Source organism: Bombina bombina, chromosome 4, assembly GCF_027579735.1.
Source record: "Bombina bombina isolate aBomBom1 chromosome 4, aBomBom1.pri, whole genome shotgun sequence".
Taxonomy (NCBI): Eukaryota; Metazoa; Chordata; class Amphibia; order Anura; family Bombinatoridae; genus Bombina; species Bombina bombina.
The window spans coordinates 493,776,297-493,799,041 of NC_069502.1; the positions used below are offsets into that span (position 1 = coordinate 493,776,297).

General features: G+C 37.0%; 1 protein-coding gene across 1 annotated transcript in view; it reads right to left on the bottom strand.

Moving 5' to 3' along the window:
* The window catches only part of LOC128656477 (collagen alpha-1(XXI) chain-like), a 788,552-nt gene that overhangs the window by 161,077 nt on the left and 604,730 nt on the right, over positions 1-22,745 (bottom strand). The window contains exons 15-16 of the mRNA XM_053710398.1: positions 15,903-15,956; positions 15,652-15,705 (exon numbers count right to left, since the gene is read on the bottom strand). Of these exons, the coding sequence (XP_053566373.1) occupies positions 15,652-15,705; positions 15,903-15,956 (108 nt within the window). The remainder of the gene's footprint in view (positions 1-15,651; positions 15,706-15,902; positions 15,957-22,745) is intronic.

Below are 22,745 nucleotides of genomic sequence, written 5' to 3' on the forward strand. Positions count from 1 at the left end.
GTAATATTTGTTGTAATATTTGTTGTTATATTTGGGACATATTGTGGGAAGGATGGGGAAAGGATTTATAGCATATTTGGTGTAAAAAAAAAAGTGGCTTATCTACCCTAATATAGGGCAATACAGGACACAGTTCCTAAATAGAGGCTCTTACATTTACCTAATATCATTGATTTTTCCCCTCCTCCTCATATGTGATAAATAACCTAAAATCAGCAACATTGAAGTACTTTATACAAGTCACATTTACAGAGTTGTGTTTTTAACTATTTTTCTGGCACGCTAGATACAACTTCTATTTCTGCTGCCTTGTTTAACTACAACTAGTAAAAGGTCAGCTGGGAGACATTAGCATTTTTGCCTTTTCCAGCAATTCTGGAATCACTTCCCTCTGTTTTGTTAAAAACATGCTTATGTTTGCTTTTTTTTTTTTAAATGCACCCTTATCAAGTATTTTCTTTTTATAACTGCAGTGCAATTTAGAGGTGGAGAATGTTGAACCACGATTAGTAGTGAATTGCAAATAAGTTCCTTTTCTCATTAACACCTAATGCCAATAATATGTCAAGAACAGGTCAACTTAGCAACGATAAATGAAAGTGCAGCAGAACTTTTTTTTTTTTTCTATATGTTTTTTATTGAGGTTTTGAGAAATAACAACGAATAAAGAATGTCCACAGAACAATTCCAATAGGATAGTAACATGCATTTACATATCAAACGAGGTGTTAACATAAAGAAATAACATCCAAATACAAATATGATAGGCATATCCACTCTGAGTAAATTATTATGTAGCTATCTCCTTAAACAACGCTATTCAGAAGGACTGTCAGGGAGGAGAGATCGCAACTGATGAATACTACAGGAGGTTATCTAGGACATAGAATTCTGGAACCTCATTTGAAATTTATTTTATAATAGACATGGTCCCCACTTTGCAATAGAAAATATATATTAGGTTATCTTATTTGAGAAGGATTGGGGCAAAGTGGGGGTTAGCTACAGGGTTTTTGGGGAAAGGAAGTACAGCGGGCAAGAGCCGCTCTAAAATGAAGTGAAAGGGAGAGAGGGAGGGGGAAAAGGGGGGGCGGAGCCAATTAGTATGTCAAATTAGTAACTACTTTTGGGTCTCTGAACTGAATACAGAATATATAAGGCTAACTCCTAAATATGCCATGTGTAGGGGGGGATGACCAAAATATGTGTTTAACTCTAGGCAATGTATATGTAGCTCACTAGTGACTCATGCCAAAATATAAGGGAAGGAAAGTACTGAATATGATGTTAAAGTATATAGTAAATCTTTCTGTGTCTTGTCAGTGTTACTGGCCAGTGGCACCGTAGTCATATTAGGGGTACGTCACTACCCACCTAGAAAAAAAATAGCAGTAATGACATGACAACAGAACTAATCTAACATTGTATAAACAAGACGGCCACCTGGGGCAATGGATTATTGACGGTTCATAGTAGTTACCAGTGATCTGTCTCTCTCCTAGGGTGGGTGCTCCATTCTGAGCAAGTTAGGTAGAAGGGACGTGGGATATGACCCATAGCCGATAAAGGTCGATGGGAAAGGGGGGAGAGAGAACAGAGAGGGACTATGAGTGATTGTATATGTGAACATAGAGAACAGTGTAACAGTAAGTGGTGGTTCATTATCCCTGCTTCTCAGAGTATCACTTGCTTATTCCATTCTAAAGCTGTTAAGGGCTATGTTGCCGAGTATAGAACGAGTGTGTGTAGCTCCCAATATAGTTGTATATGAGGGGGGAAGACTAATATATGCTTTAGTCTCCTTCATTATATATAATATACAGTATCATTATGGGATGGGTTGAGGTGCTACTAAAGGCAAAATTTTTGGTATAGAAGCTTCCCTGGTTCAGGGCCCCCCTAGGGAACTATATAACACAAATTGCACATCTCGTCATTTCAGTACAAAGCAGAGGAGTCAGAAGAGAGAGAATATAAACAAGAATCAGGGCTACTGATTAAATGTATATACACAGCTGCTAACATAAAAACACATAAAATTAACTTTACACAGCATACTGTAGTATTCGTGCATGGTTAGAAAATATTTATATGACAGCGTCAGCGAATATATATGAGACCTTCGCTCAATATGTTAAAGGGACAGTCTAGGCCAAAATAAACTTTCATGATTCAGATAGAGCATGTAATTTTAAACAATTTTCCAATTTACTTTTATCACCAATTTTGCTTTGTTCTCTTGGTATTCTTAGTTGAAAGCTTAACCTAGGAGGTTCATATGCTAATTTCTTAGACCTTGAAGCCCACCTCTTTCAGATTGGATTTTAACAGTTTTTCACCACTAGAGGGTGTTAGTTCACGTATTTCATATAGATAACACTGTGCTCGTGCACGAGAAGTTATCTGGGAGCAGGCACTGATTGGCTAGACTGCAAGTCTGTCAAAAGAACTGAAAAAAGGGGCAGTTTGCAGAGGCTTAGATACAAGATAATCACAGAGGTTAAAAGTATATTATTATAACTGTGTTAGTTATGCAAAACTGGGAAATGGGTAATAAAGGGATTATCTATCTTTTAAAACAATAAAAATTCTGGTGTAGACTGTCCCTTTAAATGTTATGTGGAGTCTGAGTACCTTTGTTGTTTTGATCTACAGGGGTTAATGGTATATGCAGGTGCCTATATATATATATATATATATATATATATATATATATATATATATATATATATATATAGAGAGAGAGAGAGAGAGAGAGAGAGAGAGAGAGGACATATGATCCCACTTTGTATTATAACTCACAACTCTAGTTTTGCCAGGAATAGTAGTAAAGAGTACCGTTATTGATAATGGGCCATATACACATGCACATATCAATAATTGCAGACATTAAGGTAGAAAGCTTCTAGACGTATAAATATCTTTTATTAGACATCTACAGATAGCTGAATTCCTGAATGAGATAAAAGGCTGCTGGACATCCCTAACACATTAAACTGTCCCCAATCACCAATAGCTATCTAATCCCATGAGCATAAGAGATTTGCTGACAGCCTAGTACTTTAGCCAGTTAAAAATATAAAAAGGTAATACATAGTGGTACTATCCATACAGGAGAGAGCTTAAACCACGATCTAACTGTTAATACATACATCACTTGGAGTATAAATAGCCTATACATCCCCATAAATATGAGCAAAGTATAACATATTTAGTAAATCTGCAGATCTCAACACATATTAATACACATATACTAGAGGGTCAGCTGGTAATATAATTATGTCTAAACAACGTGCTGCCTAAAGGAAAGCAGAAGCAATAAACAATATGGCATAGACCAACTTCATGATACTAAACATTAAAAGATGTATACATATACATGTTAGTAAATATATCTTTCTGGCTTTCTTACGAGATTATGATCAGGTTTCTGGACTATGCATAGCTATGGGAAATAAAATGAACTAGGTTATTAGGGGGGCTTAGAGTAGGTTTCTAAATTTAAGTCTCTGTTCACATTTAGATTAAAGGGGGGGAACCAGTTAAGACCTAATGGTTGGTAAGTGGATATTCATTGAGATATAATTATTATGATAACTATATTTTTGTCACAGGGTGCGTAAGGTAATTAAAGCAAAGAAACAGTGTTATTATACCAAACAGTCTCACAACTCAAAACATTATATGGAGTATCAAGGAATTCTGAGTGTATCCTGTGTAGGACAGATATGGTTAGTATAAAGAATAAATGTGGGAAGGTTTGTAAGGTGTTTCACTTATAAATGAGACAGTCACACAATGCCTACAACCAAGTATTCCCCTTGACATGGAGCATTAACCAATGACTTGACCATCCTCAGAGAAGATTTGCTCACAAATGTGTCCTGGAAGTTTACCTTCTTAGATCCATGAATCCATTTACTCAGATTAATACGTTTGGTATAGTGCTGCAAATGGTGTACTGTCTCTTAAGATCGCTACTAGCTGCTAACGCTGAGTCGCCATCCTGGGCGCACATGCCTTTAACGAAGTTGTGATGTGAGCAGGTGTCTCTACTCTGCAACACTGTGTGAAGTGAACAATTATCTCGACCGACTATCTTCCAATCTTCCACCACCTCTTGTATCGGGGTTCAGACGCATCCCCTCAACTGGTGTCTGCGGGTAGATGGAAGGGATCCAGCTCAGCACTTGGTAGGTGAGGGGTATACTTGACTACTGAGGCGGTCTGGTCATCGGATAAAGGTGGGTGCAGACTTCGACCTGATGATGTAGTAAAGGTCCCTACAGCCTGCTCCAAAGCATAAGGTTGTGCCGCGATAGTTCTTACAATATGCGACAGATGTTCAAATGTACTATCCATTTTGCGTTCAAACTTCTGTAAGCAGGCAAGAATAGCTAAGGAGACCTCCTCCTGGTTGACCGCCATTCCAGTACTGTGTAATCTGGGCTTTTTCAATAGAGTGTGCAGGGTCTAACAAACTGTTTTGCAACCCGGTATCTTGGGGGAGTAGGGTATCTTGTAGAGGTCTAGACCTTTGGTGATGTATCACTTTGATAAAAGAAATGTCTGCTTCATGAGATGGCGGCACTTACCGCATGGCTTCACTGACTTGTTTAGATCCGTAGCTTTGGTATCAGGTTAACTCTTCTGTTAAACAAGTGCTCTTATAGAATATTTGGGAAGTTCAGGTGAATGTTGGATCTTGAATTATATAATTATCCCCAATATTAGGTCTAATAAGAGAGAGCTCCTTGAAAACATGTCTGGCTGCTCGTGCACTGATCCAACACCGGAGCTCTCACGTCCATTTACTGTCCTCCTGGACACACAGCAACCTCCTGTGTATACCGCTGCTTCTGTTGTCAATGTAACTGGCCAGAACCAGCTATGGAATTGCTCCTCGGCCCTCCGGATCTATGGGGTTCAGCTCTCCTTCTGCATAAGATGGTGGGCCTCCGTTCGGTTGTCCGTTGTTATTCAGCAGAGTCCGTATGAGCCCCACAAAAGCGCTGGCTTTTTAGTGTCCGCAAACTGTGTTAACACTTCAATAGTTTCCTTGCAGCACTTCAGAGTAAAATATGAGGTTAAAACACTTATATATTAAAATTTGGCCAGGAGCTCCCGGCTGTTTGCTCCGCCCCCAATAGCAGCAGAACTTTAAGAATGGAATTTGAAAGACTCAAACCTTGTTTTTATGGACTCCTCAAGCCCAAAAAGCTTTTGATACTCTCTAAGAAAAATTTAAAGGTTGACGGTTCTGAAACTGCTGTTGGAGCAGTATTATCACAAAGACATGGATGAGAATTTACATCCAATCGCCTTCTTCTTGCGTTCTCTAAGTCCAGCTGAAAGGAATTATGATGCGTGGGAACAAGAACTGTTAGCTATAAAGTTAGCTCTCAAGGAGTGCCGACATCTTTTGGAGGGAGCCTTTCATCCTGTCATGATTTTCACAGATCATCGTAATCTAGAATATCTTTGAAATGCTTTCAGCCTCCAACCCAGAAAAGCCAGATGGACTCTCTTCTTTAACAAATTTGATTTACATATTACTTATCGATCTGGCTGATGCCCTCTCTCGATTTCATGACTCAAGAGTATCCTAGTAATCTTGTTTACATTTTTAAACCTGGATTTTTTTTTATGGCAACACATTTTTCTATATGGGAAAAGATTAGTCAGGCTAAACAAGCCATATGTCCTTTGAGCTTTCTCATGGTCTCAAACTATCTTACAATCTTCTTCTCATGAATCAAAAAGTATTTGTCTCATCATCCATAGTTCCCATGGTTTTACAGTTTTGCCATCATTAAACGAGACATGAATAAATACAAAAGACTAAAAATGTAGTCATGAGAACTTTTTGGTGGCCAAATATGACAAAAAAACATTATCTCATATGTAGGGACTCATACTCCTCCTCAAAAATTGTTACTACCATTGCCAGTACCTATCAGACCTTGGACTGATTTTATTGTGGATTTACCCATTTCTCAAGGGGAAAAAAAACAATCTTGGTAATTGTAGACCAATTTTCTAAAAAGGCTCATTTTATTTCCAAAAAAGTTCTCCCTTCTTCCTCCTGTATGTGTTCTCTGTTCCTTCAAGTTATTTTTGGCTTCCATGGTTTATCAGAGTATATTGTCTCAGACAAGGGGTCACAGTGCACCTCACATTTTTTGTCTGCATTTTGTTAAAGTCTACAGATATTATGTATTTGTCTACAAGTTTTAACCCTCATACTAATGGTCAGACAGAGCAAGTGAATTAAATCCTAGAACAGTATTTAATACTAGACATCTGCGGGATGATTGGGCTCAATATCTTCTCATAGTCAAATTTGCCTACAATAACCAACAAACAGTTTAGACTTTTCTCTTTTGTACTAATTATGGCTTTCATCCAACAATGCTGCCTGGTTCACCAATTGTAGTATCAGTACCTGAATTAACCCAAAGAGCTTTTAATGCTATAGGCATATTTCAGAGATTACATAAATGTTTCCTTCAGCCACAGAGAAGATTTAAAGTCTATGCTGATCAACTAGGAATTCCAGCCCCTTAAAATAAAGTGGGAGATTCTGTGTGGCTTTCTACAGCTCATCTTAAGTTGTCTTGTCCTACCAAGAAGTTGGGTCCTCACTTTATTGGTCAATTTGTGATTGAAAAAATTATTTCTCCATTGGCAGTTCATCTCAAGTTGTTACTGCAGTATAAGATCCACCCTGTATTCCACACCTCTTTGGTGAAACCTGCTCTTCCAGATCCATTTCCCTCTCAAACCACATATCCTCTTGCTCCTGATTATACGTTTCAGGAGATTATGGACTCTATGCTTCATAGAGGTCGGCTGGAATATTTGGTACACTGGAAGGTTTGTGGAGTTGATGATCATTCCTGGGAACCTGCTTACAACATTCATGCTCCTGCTTGTGAGCAAGCTTTTCACGAAGCTCACACTGGTCCTCTTGCTCTTTAACACCCTCAGAGGTTGCTCCTTGGGTGGGGATCTGTCATGGTCCGAGACTTTCCTGCTTCACCGCTGAAGGGAGGCATCTGAATGGATCCTTATCAGGCCGTCTGTGTCTGCAGCCAGACTGCTTCCCCTCTCAGTGATCCCGCTGGCGGATGACGTCATATGATGCTGCCAGTAGGGTATTTAAAAAATATAACTGCTTCACACTGCTGAACATAATTAGGAGGAGGCCAGGAAAAATTAAAAGGTAAACAGGCATTCTGATCTTTGATCAGTTGTCAGAGTTCCTGTGTCTGCAACCTAGCATCAGTTTTTCTGTATATGAACTTTGGCTTTTTAACTACGTATTTGAACTTTTTGCTTCATCTGACTTTGAGATTGGATTATCCTTCTGTACTTCACCCCCATGCTCAGTTAACTGTTCAGTAGATATTCGTTCCTTTTTCAGACTTCTGACAGTGTTCTATGTAATGGAGGGTTGCTATCTGAAAGTGGTTGCAACTATAACCTCATCATTATTACACACACACACAACTGCATGGTATTTCTAACAGAATGGAATACTTTAATTATATATGATTTTATGGACAAATAAAATTATAAAAACATATTTTTGTGTTTTCTTTCTGTATCTTTATTGCAAATCATGGGACTCTATAATTATGTTTGCTATAGTGTCTAAAGGTTAAGATTTCAAATGGAAATCCTGCAAACATATATTGTAAAACAGAATTTGTTGGTTTTGCTTCTGGTCTTGAAATTAGATTGTCTTTTAAAAATATCTCAATATGTTCATGGTTCATATGGCTATGTATTTCCTTATAAAAATGATGACACTGCATTTATAGGGATATGGGTTATGCTGAGGTAACAAGTGATTTACTGGGTGACATCACTGATAGAGGAACTAGAAATGAAATGTAGAGAGAATTCAAACTATTAATCACAACCTGGTGACGTCAATAAAAAAAAAATCAGTTCTGCAGACTACACTGCTCACTTGTGGGTTGTTTGCGTCTGTGTCTCTGCATGGACATTGTCTTTTGAGCTTGAGCTTGACTATGCATTATAATACTTTTCTATTTAGTTAAAGAGACATAAAAAATGTAAAAAGAAAATATTGTAATATGTAAGAACATTGTATTATTGCTCTATTACTTGCACATAACTATGTAAACACAGTCAGCTGCAATGCACTACTAGTAGCATGCAATTTTAAGCAACTTTCTAATTTACTCCTATTATCATTTTTTCTTCTTTCTCTTGCTATCTTTATTTGAAAAAGAAGGCATCTAAGCTTTTTTTTGGTTCAGGATTCTGGACAGCAATTTTTTATTGGTGGATGACTTTATCCCACCAATCAGCAAGAACAACCCAGGTTGTTCACCAAAAATGGTCCGGCATCTAAGCTTACATTCTTGCATTTGAAATAAAGATTCCAAGAGAATGAAGAAAATGTGGTAAAAGGAGTAAATTAGAAACTTGCATAAAATGTCATGCTCTGTCTGAATCATGAAAGAAAAAATTTGGGTTCAGTGGCCCTTTAAGTACACTTTCTTCTATATTATTAGTTGAACATTCACAGCCCATATACATTTGTCAATTACAATAAGGGGGCAATTTCTAAAGCTGAGACAGACAGGGACACAAATACGCGCCCCTGTCCACCGCAGCTCGCCTCTGGCGGGCTGAATTCCCTTGGCGGAATTCAGCATTGCACATGAGGGCTATTTTGCGCTCGTGTGCAATCCCACCCCCTGCTCACGCACAGCCAATCACTCGCGGGCAGGAGCTGTCAATCTCTCCGTTCGGACTAGATCGTGGCGCTTGAATTTCGCCACTTTAGAGTTGGCGAAAGATTATGGAAGCTTGTTAAATACGGCATACAGGTTCTCTTTAGAGAACCTGCAGCCGTAGTGGGTCGAAAGGCTTGCAAAGACTTTGATAAATCAACCCCTAAATGTGGTCATGTTATTGAATCAGCTAGTCCTGTTTTTGTTTTGTTTTTTTGTTTAAATATATATTTTTTTTACATTGTAGGCATTTAGATAAATGGTTTATTATATTATAACAATTCCATAAATCTAACAGGCACTCAACGATCTATTCAGACATCAATATAAAAAATAAACATTAATATGTGTGGTGTGGAAATGTGCTATTATTAGTAGTTTATTGTAGACACAGAAATAGTAAATCATTCAAAATATTTGGTTCTTTGTGCCAGATGCAGTTTGGGTACTATCAAACACTTAGGCCTAGATTTAGAGTTTTGCTGTAGCCGTCAAAACCAGCGTTAGAGGCTCCTAACGCTGGTTTTGGGCTACCACTGGTATTTGGAGTCAGTCAGGAAAGGGTCTAACGCTCACTTTGCAGCCGCAACTTTTCCATACCGCAGATACCCCCAACGCCATTTGCGTATCCTATCTTTCAATGGGATCTTTCTAACGCCGGTATTTAGAGTCGTGGCTGAAGTAAGCGTTAGAAATCTAACGACAACTAAGACTCCAGCCGCAGAAAAAAGTCAGTAGTTAAGAGCTTTCTGGGCTAACGCCGGTTTATAAAGCTCTTAACTACTGTGCTCTAAAGTACACTAACACCCATAAACTACCTATGTACCCCTAAACCGAGGCCCGCCCCACATCGCCGCCACTCTATTAAAAATTTTTAACTCCTAATCTGCCGCTCCGTACACCGCCGCCACCTACGTTATCCCTATGTACCCCTAATCTGCTGCCCCTAATACCGCCGACACCTACATAATATTTATTAACCCCTAATCTGCCGCCCCCAAAGTCGCCGCCACCTACCTACACTTATTAACCCCTAATCTGCCGACCGGACCGCACCGCTACTATAATAAATGTATTAACCCCTAATCCGCCTCACTCCCGCCTCAATAACCCTATAATAAATAGTATTAACCCCTAATCTGCCCTCCCTAACATCGCCGACACCTAACTTCAAGCATTAACCCCTAATCTGCCGACTGGAGCTCACCGCTACTCTAATAAATTTTTTAACCCCTAAAGCTAATTCTAACCCTAACCCTAACACCCCCCTAAGTTAAATATAATTTTTATCTAACAAAATAAATTAACTCTTATTAAATAAATTATTCCTATTTAAAGCTAAATACTTACCTGTAAAATAAACCCTAATGTAGCTACAATATAAATAATAATTATATTGTAGCTATTTTAGGATTAATATTTATTTTACAGGCAACTTTGTATTTATTTTAACCAGGTACAATAGCTATTAAATAGTTAATAACTATTTAATAGTTACCTAGTTAAAATAATTACAAAATTACCTGTAAAATAAATCCTAACCTAAGTTACAATTAAACCTAACACTACACTATCAATAAATTAATTAAATAAAATACCTACAATTATCTACAATTAAACCTAACACTACACTATCAATAAATTAATTAAATACAATACCTACAAATAAAAACAATGGGGCTCTACTATATCTAAGTAGTGTGTCCAGAAATAAGGTGCGCCTAATTTATGCTATTTCAAAAAAGTGATAATATGGATAGATCCTAAGTTTTATATCTTACAAAAAATAAACAATATGAACTGTATAATTATAAATACAAATACATAACAATAGTCACCACAGTCATATGGTTAGGAAATATACATCCATAGATGCAAGTGAAAGTCCCAATATAGAGTGATGTCCAATCTGGAAATGATGTCCCAAACGATAGCTGCTCTCTCCAAAGATGTTGAAAAAGAGATGACTGCGTTCTGTATAGAAACAAAAAAAGAAGAGGCGCTCTGGTGCAGATGATCCTTGGCTACAAATGATTCTAAACTAACAGTTCAGAGTAATACTCACAAAGATGTTTGCACATGCAGTGCAATAACAGGTGAGCAGAAGCTTCAGAGCCGCTCGGCTGACTCGCTAGAGGGTGAAATCAGCTGTTCACTGGGTAATCACTTCACCAACGATGTGGGGAAAAAAGATACCTATGACATAAAATATAGATACCGCCCTTGGTGCAGATTATCCCAGGCACAGAATACACATACAACAGATGTCGAGAAGTTATACTCACAAATGGAGTTGCACAAGCAGTGCAATATCAGGCGTGCCGAATCTTAAAGAGCCGTTCGGCTGACTCCCTGAGGCCTGTACAGCTGCTCCTGGATCGTTGGAGGAGTGGTGGAAAATAAAGGTGGATATGCCGATAGAGGTTAATCCAAGCAAGGGATCAATAAGGCAAATAGAACAATTCACCAGCAAGGTAGACAAAATAAAAGTATTTATTAAAAATATAAAAATTACTTAGCAACGCGTTTCTCGGCTAACATGCCGTTTCATCAGGCTACATCTTGTCATCATGTAGCCTGATGAAACTGCATGTTAGCCGAGAAACGCGTTGCTAAGTAATTTTTATATTTTTAATAAATACTTTTATTTTGTCTACCTTGCTGGTGAATTGTTCTATTTGCCTTATTGATCCCTTGCTTGGATTAACCTCTATCGGCATATCCACCTTTATTTTCCACCACTCCTCCAACGATCCAGGAGCAGCTGTACAGGCCTCAGGGAGTCAGCCGAACGGCTCTTTAAGATTCGGCACGCCTGATATTGCACTGCTTGTGCAACTCCGTTTGTGAGTATAACTTCTCGACATCTGTTGTATGTGTATTCTGTGCCTGGGATAATCTGCACCAAGGGCGGTATCTATATTTTATGTCATAGGTATCTTTTTTCCCCACATCGTTGGTGAAGTGATTACCCAGTGAACAGCTGATTTCACCCTCTAGCGAGTCAGCCGAGCGGCTCTGAGGCTTCGGCTCACCTGTTATTGCACTGCATGTGCAAACATCTTTGTGAGTATTACTCTGAACTGTTAGTTTAGAATCATTTGTAGCCAAGGATCATCTGCACCAGAGCGCCTCTTCTTTTTTTGTTTCTATACAGAACGCAGTCACCTACAAATAAATACAATTAAATAAACTAACTAAAGTACAAAAAATAAAAAAGAACTAAGTTACAAAAAATAAAAAAAATATTTACAAACATTAGAAAAATATTACAACAATTTTAAACTAATTACACCTACTCTAAGCCCCCTAATAAAATAACAAAGACCCCCAGAATAAAAAAATGCCCTACCCTATTCTAAAATTAAAATAGAAAAGCTCTTTTACCTTACCAGCCCTGAAAAGGGCCCTTTGCAGGGCATGGCCCAAAGAATTCAGCTCTTTTGCCTGTAAAAAAAAAAACATACAATACCCCCCCCCAACATTACAACCCACCACCCACATACCCCTAATCTAACCCAAACCCCCCTTAAATAAACCTAACACTAAGCCCCTGAAGATCTCCCTACCTTGTCTTCACCACGCCGGGTTCACCGATCGATCCAGAAGAGCTCCTCCGATGTCTTGATCCAAGCCCAAGCGGGGGGCTGAAGATGTCCATGATCCGACTGAAGTCTTCATCCAAGCGGGAGCTGAAGAGGTCCATGATCGGGCTGAAGTCTTCATCCAAGCGGGAGCTGAAGAGGTCCATGATCGGGCTGAAGTCTTCTATCAAGCGGCATCTTCAATCTTCTTTCTTCCGGATCCATGTTCATCCCGCCGACGCGGAACATCCATCTTCACCGACGACTTCCCGACGAATGATGGTTCCTTTAAGGGACGTCATCCAAGATGGCGTCCCTCGAATTCCGATTGGCTGATAGGATTCTATCAGCCCAACGGAATTAAGGTAAGAAAATTCTGATTGGCTGATGGAATCAGCCAATCAGAATCAAGTTCAATCCGATTGGCTGATCCGATCAGCCAATCAGATTGAGCTCGCATTCTATTGGCTGATCGGAGCAGCCAAGGGCTGCTTTGACGTGCTTGTGCACGCTTTCCCCCATAGACATCAATGGCGAGAGAGTGTTAAAAAAAACCTAACACCTGAAGTGCGGAATGAGAAATCTCCGTAACGCAGCCCCATTATTGTCTATAGGGGAAAAAAACACCCTAACATAAACCCCTAGTCTAAACACCCCTAACCTGCCGCCCCCGACATCGCCGGCACTAAATAAACCTATCAACCCCTAAATCTCTGGCCCCCCACATCGCAGCTTCTAAATAAACCTATTAACCCCTAAACCACCAGCCCCCCCACATCTCAAAACACTAAATTGAACTATTAACCCCTAAACTTAACACCCCCCTAACAAAATTAAAATTACAATATACCCCCTAACAAAATTAAAATTACAATATAACTATCTTAAAATAAATAAAAACTTACCAGTGAAATAAAAATAAACCTAACATTAAACTATAAATTAACCTGACATCACTTTTTTTCTAATAAAATAAAAAAATACTACTAATAAATAAATCTAAATTACAAATTTAAAAAAAACCTAACACTACAAAAAAAAATCTAAAATCTAATAGCCCTATAAAAATAAAAAAGCCCCCCAAAATAAAAACACCCCCTAGCCTTCAATAAACTATTAATTAATGTACTTTTAATTTAAAGTTAGGGGGGTGTAAGGTTTAGGGGTTAATAGTTTAATTTCGTATTTTGCAATGTGGGGGGCTGGCGGTTTAGGGATTAATAGGTTTATTTAGTAGCGGCGATGTGGGAGTCCAGAGGTTTAGGGGTTAATAGGTTTATTAAGTGTCACCGATGTCAGGGAGTGGCGGATTAGGGGTTAATAGCTTTATTATAGTGTCAGCGATGTCGGAGAGTGGGGGATTAGGGGTTAATAGCTTTATTATAGTGTCGGCGATGTTGCAGAGCGGCAAATTAGGGGTTAATAGCTTTATTATAGTGTTGGCGATGTGGGAGAGTGGCGGTTTAAGGGTTAATAGGCAGTTTATGGGTGTTAGTGTACGTTGTAACAGTTTAGTTATGAGTTTTGTGAAACATTTTTGTTTCCCAAAATCCATAACTACTGCTCTCAGATGGCGGTATGGATCGTATCTGTATAGGCTGTAACGCAAGCATTTAAGCCCGACCGCACAACCTGTAATACCAGTGCTATGAAAATCCCACATAAAAACGTCATTTGTTTGAGTGCGGAATGGACATTGTGTTACAGGCTAAAATGCTTGCAGTATAGCTATACCGACACAACTCGTAATATGCGTTCCTGGCCATAACGCTGGAATTGTCATTTTTTCAGCGTTAAAAGCCATACCGCAACACTTGTTATCTAGCCAAAATATTTTTATAATTTATAAATGGAGAATCCCTTTCATTTCCCTCAAGAATCTTTTTTAGTTATTACAAAAATGTTTCACAGTGTATTTCCAGTTCAGTTTATAAAAAAAAAAAAACAGTTAAAGAATGTTTGGGATTAGTTTGCATTTTATTTTCAAACAATAAAGATTTTTTTCTTCTTTTTTTTTTTACTTAATTTTAAGACATACAAATCTCAAAATGTGCATATATGAGAAGACATTAGGAAGCAAAATAATCATTTAAATGCTCATTTGCATAAAAAACATTTTTCCAAAAAGCAAGTTCAGTGAGAGAAAGGATAACCTGGCATTTTTTTCATCAAAGAATATGAGTTTAATATTATAAGCTACTTAAAGGGACAGTAAAGTCAAATTTAAACAAGAATGGATTGGTTAGAGCATGTCATTTTAAACAACTGTTCAATTTACTTCTATTATCAATTTTTCTTAGTTCTCTTGGAATTCTTTCTTAAAGAGCAAGCCTAGGTTTGCTCAGGAGCGAGCATGTGTATTTATCTGACAGCAGTGCTTGCAACAGTGTTTATAGCAATGAAATACCTAGTAACAAACTCTGCTGAATATTAAAGACCTGTGCACTCTCCTAAGCGTCTTTCAGACTATCCAGAATTATTTTTCAACTAAGGATACCAAGAGAAAAAAAGCAATGTTGATATTAGAAGTAAATTGGAAAGTTGTTTAAAATAGTATACTCTATCTGAATCATGAATGTTTATTTTTGACTTTACTGTCCCCTTAAAGGGACATGAAACACATGATTCAGATGTAACATACAATTTTAAAAAACTTTCCAATTTAATTCTATTTAAAATGTACTTCATTCTCTTGGTATCCTTTTTTGAAGGTTCAGCCATACACTACTTGAAGTTAACTGAAAACATCAGTAAACCAATGAAAAGAGGCATATATATGAAGCCACAAATCAGCAGCTAGCTCCCAGCTCCTAAGCCTACCTAGGTATCCTTTTCAACCAAGGATATATAAGATCATAGTAAGTTAGATCATAGATGTAAATTGGAAAGTTGTTTAAAATTGTATGCTGTATCTGAATCACGGACGAAAAATGTTGGGTTTTATATCCCTTTAATGCTTTTCAAGTGAACAAAACAAATTAGATAAGGGTAAATTGGAAAGTTATTTCAAATTATATGATTTCTTTGAATCATGAAAGAAAAAAATCTGGGTTTTATGTCCATTTTAATTGTAATGTAGGTGCCTCTCCCCATACTGAACACAGCATAGGGAAATAAACAGCTCTAAATCTAAGATTTGCCTTCATAGAATTGTTTGAAGGACCTCACAGTACGGACTGGACCTCTTACATAATCTCATTAGAGTGAAGAGCTTTAGATCACCAGGCCCTAAATGAGGAACCTCTTCAAATAACTGAGAACTATGAGCACATTTATTAACTATTTAAATATACTACCTTTGATCCTGGATTTCCATGTAAGCCATCTGTTCCATGAGTTCCAGGTTCTCCCTAAAATAATTTAAAAATATGATTGAGATATATATATATATATATATATATATATATATATATATATAATATGTATGTGTGTGTGTGTCTGTGTCTAGATAGACAGACTATATAGATAGATAGACAGATAGATAATAGATAGATAGATAGATAGATAGATAGATAAATAGATAGATAGACATTTACAATATTCTTACAGATCTTCCAGGTTTTCCAGTTGATCCACTATTTCCTTTATCACCTTTTGCCCCCTATGTTTCAAAAATGAAATAAATAATTTACATTACAAAATGTAAAACATGAAAGTACTTACAGTGTTATTTTTATATATGTGAATAAATCCCAGGTCATTATTTGCATTTGGAATATATAGTAGAACATATAGAACTAATTTATTCTTTTGAGCCACCATAAATACTGCAGCAGCACCTTTCATTCACATCACACTACATTTCTATATGCATTAAAACTTTATTGTAGGTCACAGAAATATATCTATTTCTCCAAAACACTAAAGTTACTATTAATCTGCATTTTGTATCAAAAATCATTACAGAGGCATTTTTTTTTTCATTTTTTTTTTTGTAAATAAAAAGGGTATTTTTACATAAATCTTCACATACTGGAAAATACACTTTTTTTGCTTGTGGAACATATCTTTATCCACCCATAGAATAGTAGTAGTTATCCTTTTCAGCCAGTATGTTTTTATATCACAAATGTGTCGAACACTTCATGTAACTTTCAAAACAAGAATAAACAACTTTGGAAGGAAATTCTGGCCATGGCAGATAACAGTTGTGAAAAGCATATTCTAATCTACTTTATATCTCATCATCCTTAAGGGACCTGGACATACAGAGAAATAGATTACAAGTAGAGCACAACTGATAGTACAGAGTTGTGTTATCTTTTGAGATATTCTGCGCAAAGACTAATGCACAATACAAGGGGTTGGTTAAATATTTTAACAAAAGATCTTAATGCAGCCTAAATCTTTTAGCATATACTATACTTTTATGGATATTGCAGGGGGCATTATTCGCTTGCTCAATGAGCTCATTTTAGAAGGGGTACGTTAAGTGTTGCACTCATGCTAATAAACGCAAGCACCATCCGACATGGATTTTACTGTGCCCCTCTATAAGTCTATAATGGGAGGGATTTAGCGCACCTGCTATATCTGACATGCAATTGTTAGTGCACTCTAGACAATGACTCGAGTAATAAAAAATAACTTTGGACTGTTTTGCATATTGTCTCAAATGGCATGATGGAGAACTCTGTATAGGAGCTTGCTTCCCTTTCAGCCCCTCACAAACTGGAGATAGGAAAGGAATTAAATCTACCCCTAATGTAGACGATAACCACACTAGAACCACATGGCAACTTGATAATCAGCCTGGTTGAGGCATAAAGGAGGAAGACCTTCTGGGTGACTTTTATCCACTGTACCAGGATGTCCTTACCACAGCCCCTGACCTTACATAGCTTAATGGGACAATGTACTTTAATATATTCTCCCCTTTAATGTATTCCCAATTATCCATTTTACATACTGGAGTGTATTACATTGTTAACAAATAGCTCCTTCACCTTTTATTTTCTCATTTGACATAGCTGATTTTGCCTATTGTATCCCGCATATACTGAACATGCAGACAAGAAGATTTAGATAAAATAATGCTCCCATGGAGACTGTAACAGATAGGTAATAAAGTGCTCAGTTTCCATTGTTCTCTCTAAGGTCTCGGTATTCAAAACATTGATAAACCAACAAGAAACTCACTGCTTATGTTTGCCAGGCTTGCAGTCCGTTGGTTTGTCGTTATATTGTAAAAAATAGGGATCATGGCTTCAGCAAAAGTTCACTGACATCGCCACTTGTCTGAGATATCAGCAGAGGGGGCATTATTTGAAGTGTTTCTACACAGCACAAACAGCGCGTTTGCAGAAACAAAATGAGTGTTCTTTGTAGGGCATTACTATCACTGTACCTATACTGGAAAGTCTCGCCACTGAAAAGGTGGTGAGTCAACTGTGGCTGAAAACCTGTACCTAACCTGCAAAACAGAGCTTGGAATATATGGCACTACTGGAAATGTTTCCCAATAAAAATGCAGTTAATCCAATGGAGCGCCCAGCAAACTTCCACAGAATGCCTATATCTTTGTCATGTCTGTAATTTACCTTGCTAGTAAAGAAAAAAACAAAACCTTCCTATTAAAACTATAGGAGCTATGTCAATACATGGATATACAATATATCATTCATATGTATCCTATTGTACAATGCAATGCTATGTATTTTATTGCAGTGTTTTTAAACAGCTGGGTTTTTTTGCGTGTTCTTTTTTAAACAATAATATTTATTTTTCTTTATATAAATATGTTATAAAAGACAGTAGCATAGACTTAATATTTTTACATAACTGCATAATGTTTAACATTGCAAAGTTCAACAAACGCCTTTATGTAAAAATTTAAATGTGTGGCCTCTGACTTTAAAAAAAATATATATATATACAAATTCAAAATAAGGTGCACTCCATTAAACCCAGTCCAATTGCTGTGGTGCTGCATAAATAGTACATATCCTTTCCAGTTCTCCTTATTAGTAGAAGAAATGCTGCACTCACCGGTCTTGTTGTAACAAGTTTCTTTATTGCAAACAAATGACAATATCGATCACATGAATACCCCAGACGTTTCGGTGCGCCTCTGGCACCTTTCTCAATGGGCTTGCTTTCCAATCCTCTGACAAAACAATCTAACTACCCGCCACCCTTATCCCTCTATTTAAACCCCTTAAACGTGCTCTATACTTCCGGTATCACCGTGCCGGAGCAGGTGCGTTACGTCACTACCGCTGACGAAGTAATGCTGGAGGGCAGCCGCATGGCTAATTAGCATATCCCCTCCTCCTGTGATAGACAGGCGCAACGCCGAAACAGCGTACAGCAGTAATAACATAGCATTGCAACCGGCCGGTGATCGGAATAAAAAATTTATCACAGATTGATTAATTCCCTAACAAAAAAAAAAATACCAATATTGTAATGTACCAATACTAATATGTTTCTATTGGAATAGTAATTTGATGACCCATTTTTGTCCGTTTTTAATATGTCATTTGTTTAAAAAGATGTATGAAGACTGATCTTTAAAAGAAAAACATGGTATACCTTTAAGAATGATGTATATAAGGATGACATATTGGATTTTTGAACTGAGCTTGACAAAGATTTGAAACACGTTGCTCAGTGTTACCTGAATTTGTGCTACCACCTAAATTTGTTCTCTAGGGCTTCCGTAGTGTGAATACCTCATTGAAGTCCTAGAGATTTCTGACTTTTAAGTGTTTTACCATTTTTTTCGGTTCACACCATCTCTCCTTAAGGTTGCTGCAGTTTGGATCCAGATAACACTTGCGGTGGCGAGTGGAGGAGGACCGAATGACGGCTGCTGGAGATACTAGGACGTTTATTCAATACCTATGTTTAAGTACGGATGTACCGTTGTTTTAAGGAGTTGTAATATCTATCTAAGAAGCCGCTGTTGTGTTTATTTTATCTAGACGGCTTATGATCCACGCCAGTCCCTTAAGAGACGCTCCTGCAGCCTATTTGGGCAAAACTATCTTTTGAAGACTGACAATATCCAGAACATTGTGGTCAAAGGGAAATGGACTAAGATTTGACATACTGTGTTGAGTTTGTATTAATTGTGTGGTTTAAATGTATCCATTTGTTATTGTATTGATTTGTATATGAACTGCTGCAGCTTTTTAACTTTATGTATTAAGTAAAGATTTTCTTGTGTGATTTGAATGAATTTAAAGTTGTTATACCAATTCAAATATTTCTGAAGATTCATTCATATATCGCTATTTTTCTATTTTTCTTTTTTACTAAATGTTTCCACTTTTCATCTGGTTTTTATTTTTATATATCCAAATAAACCTTCTTAGATATACAATTATTAAAAGCTACTTTAGACTCAAGCATTATTTAGAAATAAGCTCTTTAATTCACTGTACGAAACCGGAAGTATTATGCAATTACTTCCGGTCTACATTTGCCAAACCGGTATAAAAGACCATTTTAAACTACACATTCCAGTCTTGATAAAGGTCTAGTACAGACCGAAACGCGTCGACTGGTGAGTTCATTTTCATTTATTATATTTGGGAAATACCCTCTGCACTATTGTATGTTTTTATTATTATAGGTATTACTTGGGATTGCCTGTCGTCTGAGAAGACCAAGACACCCCCAAAACAACACTTCCGCTCCTGCTGTGGTTGCAGGCACGTTTTCTACAAAGACTATTACACCTTAGGAAGATCTGTATGTAAGGTTTTGACTGTCTGCATATTTTGTTTCTTTTACACAGTGGCCACTGATTTTTTTTTCTCCTGATTGTTTCTACTTGATATATAATAATTTTTTGACGCTTATTTTTATCTGACTGTTGCAGCACTATCATTCGGATTACCACATTGAATTTTGAAATATTTTGGAATAGTGACATTCACATATTTTGGATAGTGACATTCACGTTTTTTTCAGCCTTTCAAAGATATTTTAGCGTGGTTCCTTTTTTGTGTATAACACCATTATTTAAGAAGTTGCTTTTATTTAGACTGTAATTCATTGGACTGTATACAATTTCTATATTCTGCTAGAGAGAGGGGGTATCAATGGCACTACTTAGCCTATAGTGGCTTAAATATCTCTAATTCCCTATTTGGCCCCAATTTGTCCTTAATATATATGGGGATAATTCCCCTATACAGATATGGACTGTTGAAGGTGCTATGTAGTATTCAACATATGAAACTAGGTAGAGGTAGGCTCTAACTCGACAGACTACATGTATAGCACTCTAAGGGGTTAATATAGGGTATAGTTCTGGATAGTATGAAAGACCTAGTTCCTTTAGGCAAAATAGAGTTACTGATGGTCTAGTGAGTTTGCGTGTTCCACGTTAAAACATAACTTTTATTGAGTCAAACTTAATATAAAACACTGGAAATAAAATTAAAAACACACTTAGATGCTAAAGACTCAGTGGTCGGCCTGTTCTGTATAAGTAAATTCTAGCCAGGTGGGTTCTGGTTAATACTGGAAACCTTTCTAAAGTATTATTGCAGCAGGTTAATGAACCTGATGCACACTTATAACAAGAGGTCCTGTAAAGGTTGTGTGTTTATATCCGTGTAATGGACCTAACAGAGTCAGATATTCTGAAAAAGTCTTAAATAATATTAATCTTGATAAGACATTACTTGGTCATACACAACTGTTACTGTGTGTTTCAATTACACCTGTGGTCAATACAGCTCTATTACTATTGTGTAACCTTAATACTGTTTGCTGGAGGATAGTACGCTTTTTATGCTGACATAAGATGATAAGATTACCTTGAATCTTGTTAACGATGTTAATGGTACTATAGTCAGCAGTTATAACCTAATGCATTCAAAATGTCAGATTTAATAATAGGTTAATAGTCCACATATCAGCAGCTTATAAACCTATATTTGTAATGTGGCCGTTATTATAAATTGGAAAAAAGAGATAAATGTGCACTTTTTATCTTGTCTTTCAGGCTGTGTTAATCCTCATTTAATAAATAACATACACACTATTGTTATTCATGTACGGTTCTGTCTTTTCATTTTGAGTATGCTGTGTTTCAATTTAAATCACTAATAAAGACACATTTTGCGTGTAAATTTGTAACTGTAGTGTGGCAGTTGTTGCCTGTGGGTAGCAGAGCTGTTCTCTGACTATGTAAAGAGTTTTCGGTGTAGCTCACTCGAAACACAAAAGCTGTTTAATTTCAGCCCAGTCAAACACTACCGGTTAATCCGGTTCAATTGGGGTTACTGCTAACCACACCACCCGGTATGTAGCCGGTGGAGTGGATGTAATTTAACTGGTTATCCTTCGGTTATATGCCCTATTGTTTATCCAATATTTGGTTCCCAGTTTACCGGTAAAATTGATTCTGTGTCGAGTGGCTCTCACAGTTCTGCCCCAAAACTAGATATACAGATTTAGTATATTTTGCGCATCAAGTTTTTTAAGTAATTATCGAGCATGTAAAGAACCAACTTAGTAAATTCTAACCAGATTAATAACCACCTAAGGCTAATATGTAAATAAATTTAGAGCAGGTTAATACTATAGCATTCTAAGGCTCATCTAAAAAATACAGGAGCTCCAGGACTCCTCACCAATTCCCTAACGTCCCTAACATGTTTCGCCCTAACGGCTTTCTCAAAGGGTGGATAAACAATAGGGCATATAACCGAAGGATTACCGGTTAAATTACATCCACTCCACCGGCTACATACCGGGTGGTGTGGTTAGCAGTAACCCCAATTGAACCGGATTAACCGGTAGTGTTTGACTGGGCTGAAATTAAACAGCTTTTGTGTTTCGAGTGAGCTACACCAAAAACTCTTTACATAGTCAGAGAACAGCTCTGCTACCCACAGGCAACAACTGCCACACTACAGTTACAAATTTACACGCAAAATGTGTCTTTATTAGTGATTTAAATTGAAACACAGCATACTCAAAATGAAAAGACAGAACCGTACATGAATAACAATAGTGTGTATGTTATTTATTAAATGAGGATTAACACAGCCTGAAAGACAAGATAAAAAGTGCACATTTATCTCTTTTTTCCAATTTATAATAACGACCACATTACAAATATAGGTTTATAAGCTGCTGATATGTGGACTATTAACCTATTATTAAATCTGACATTTTGAATGCATTAGGTTATAACTGCTGACTATAGTACCATTAACATCGTTAACAAGATTCAAGGTAATCTTATCATCTTATGTCAGCATAAAAAGCGTACTATCCTCCAGCAAACAGTATTAAGGTTACACAATAGTAATAGAGCTGTATTGACCACAGGTGTAATTGAAACACACAGTAACAGTTGTGTATGACCAAGTAATGTCTTATCAAGATTAATATTATTTAAGACTTTTTCAGAATATCTGACTCT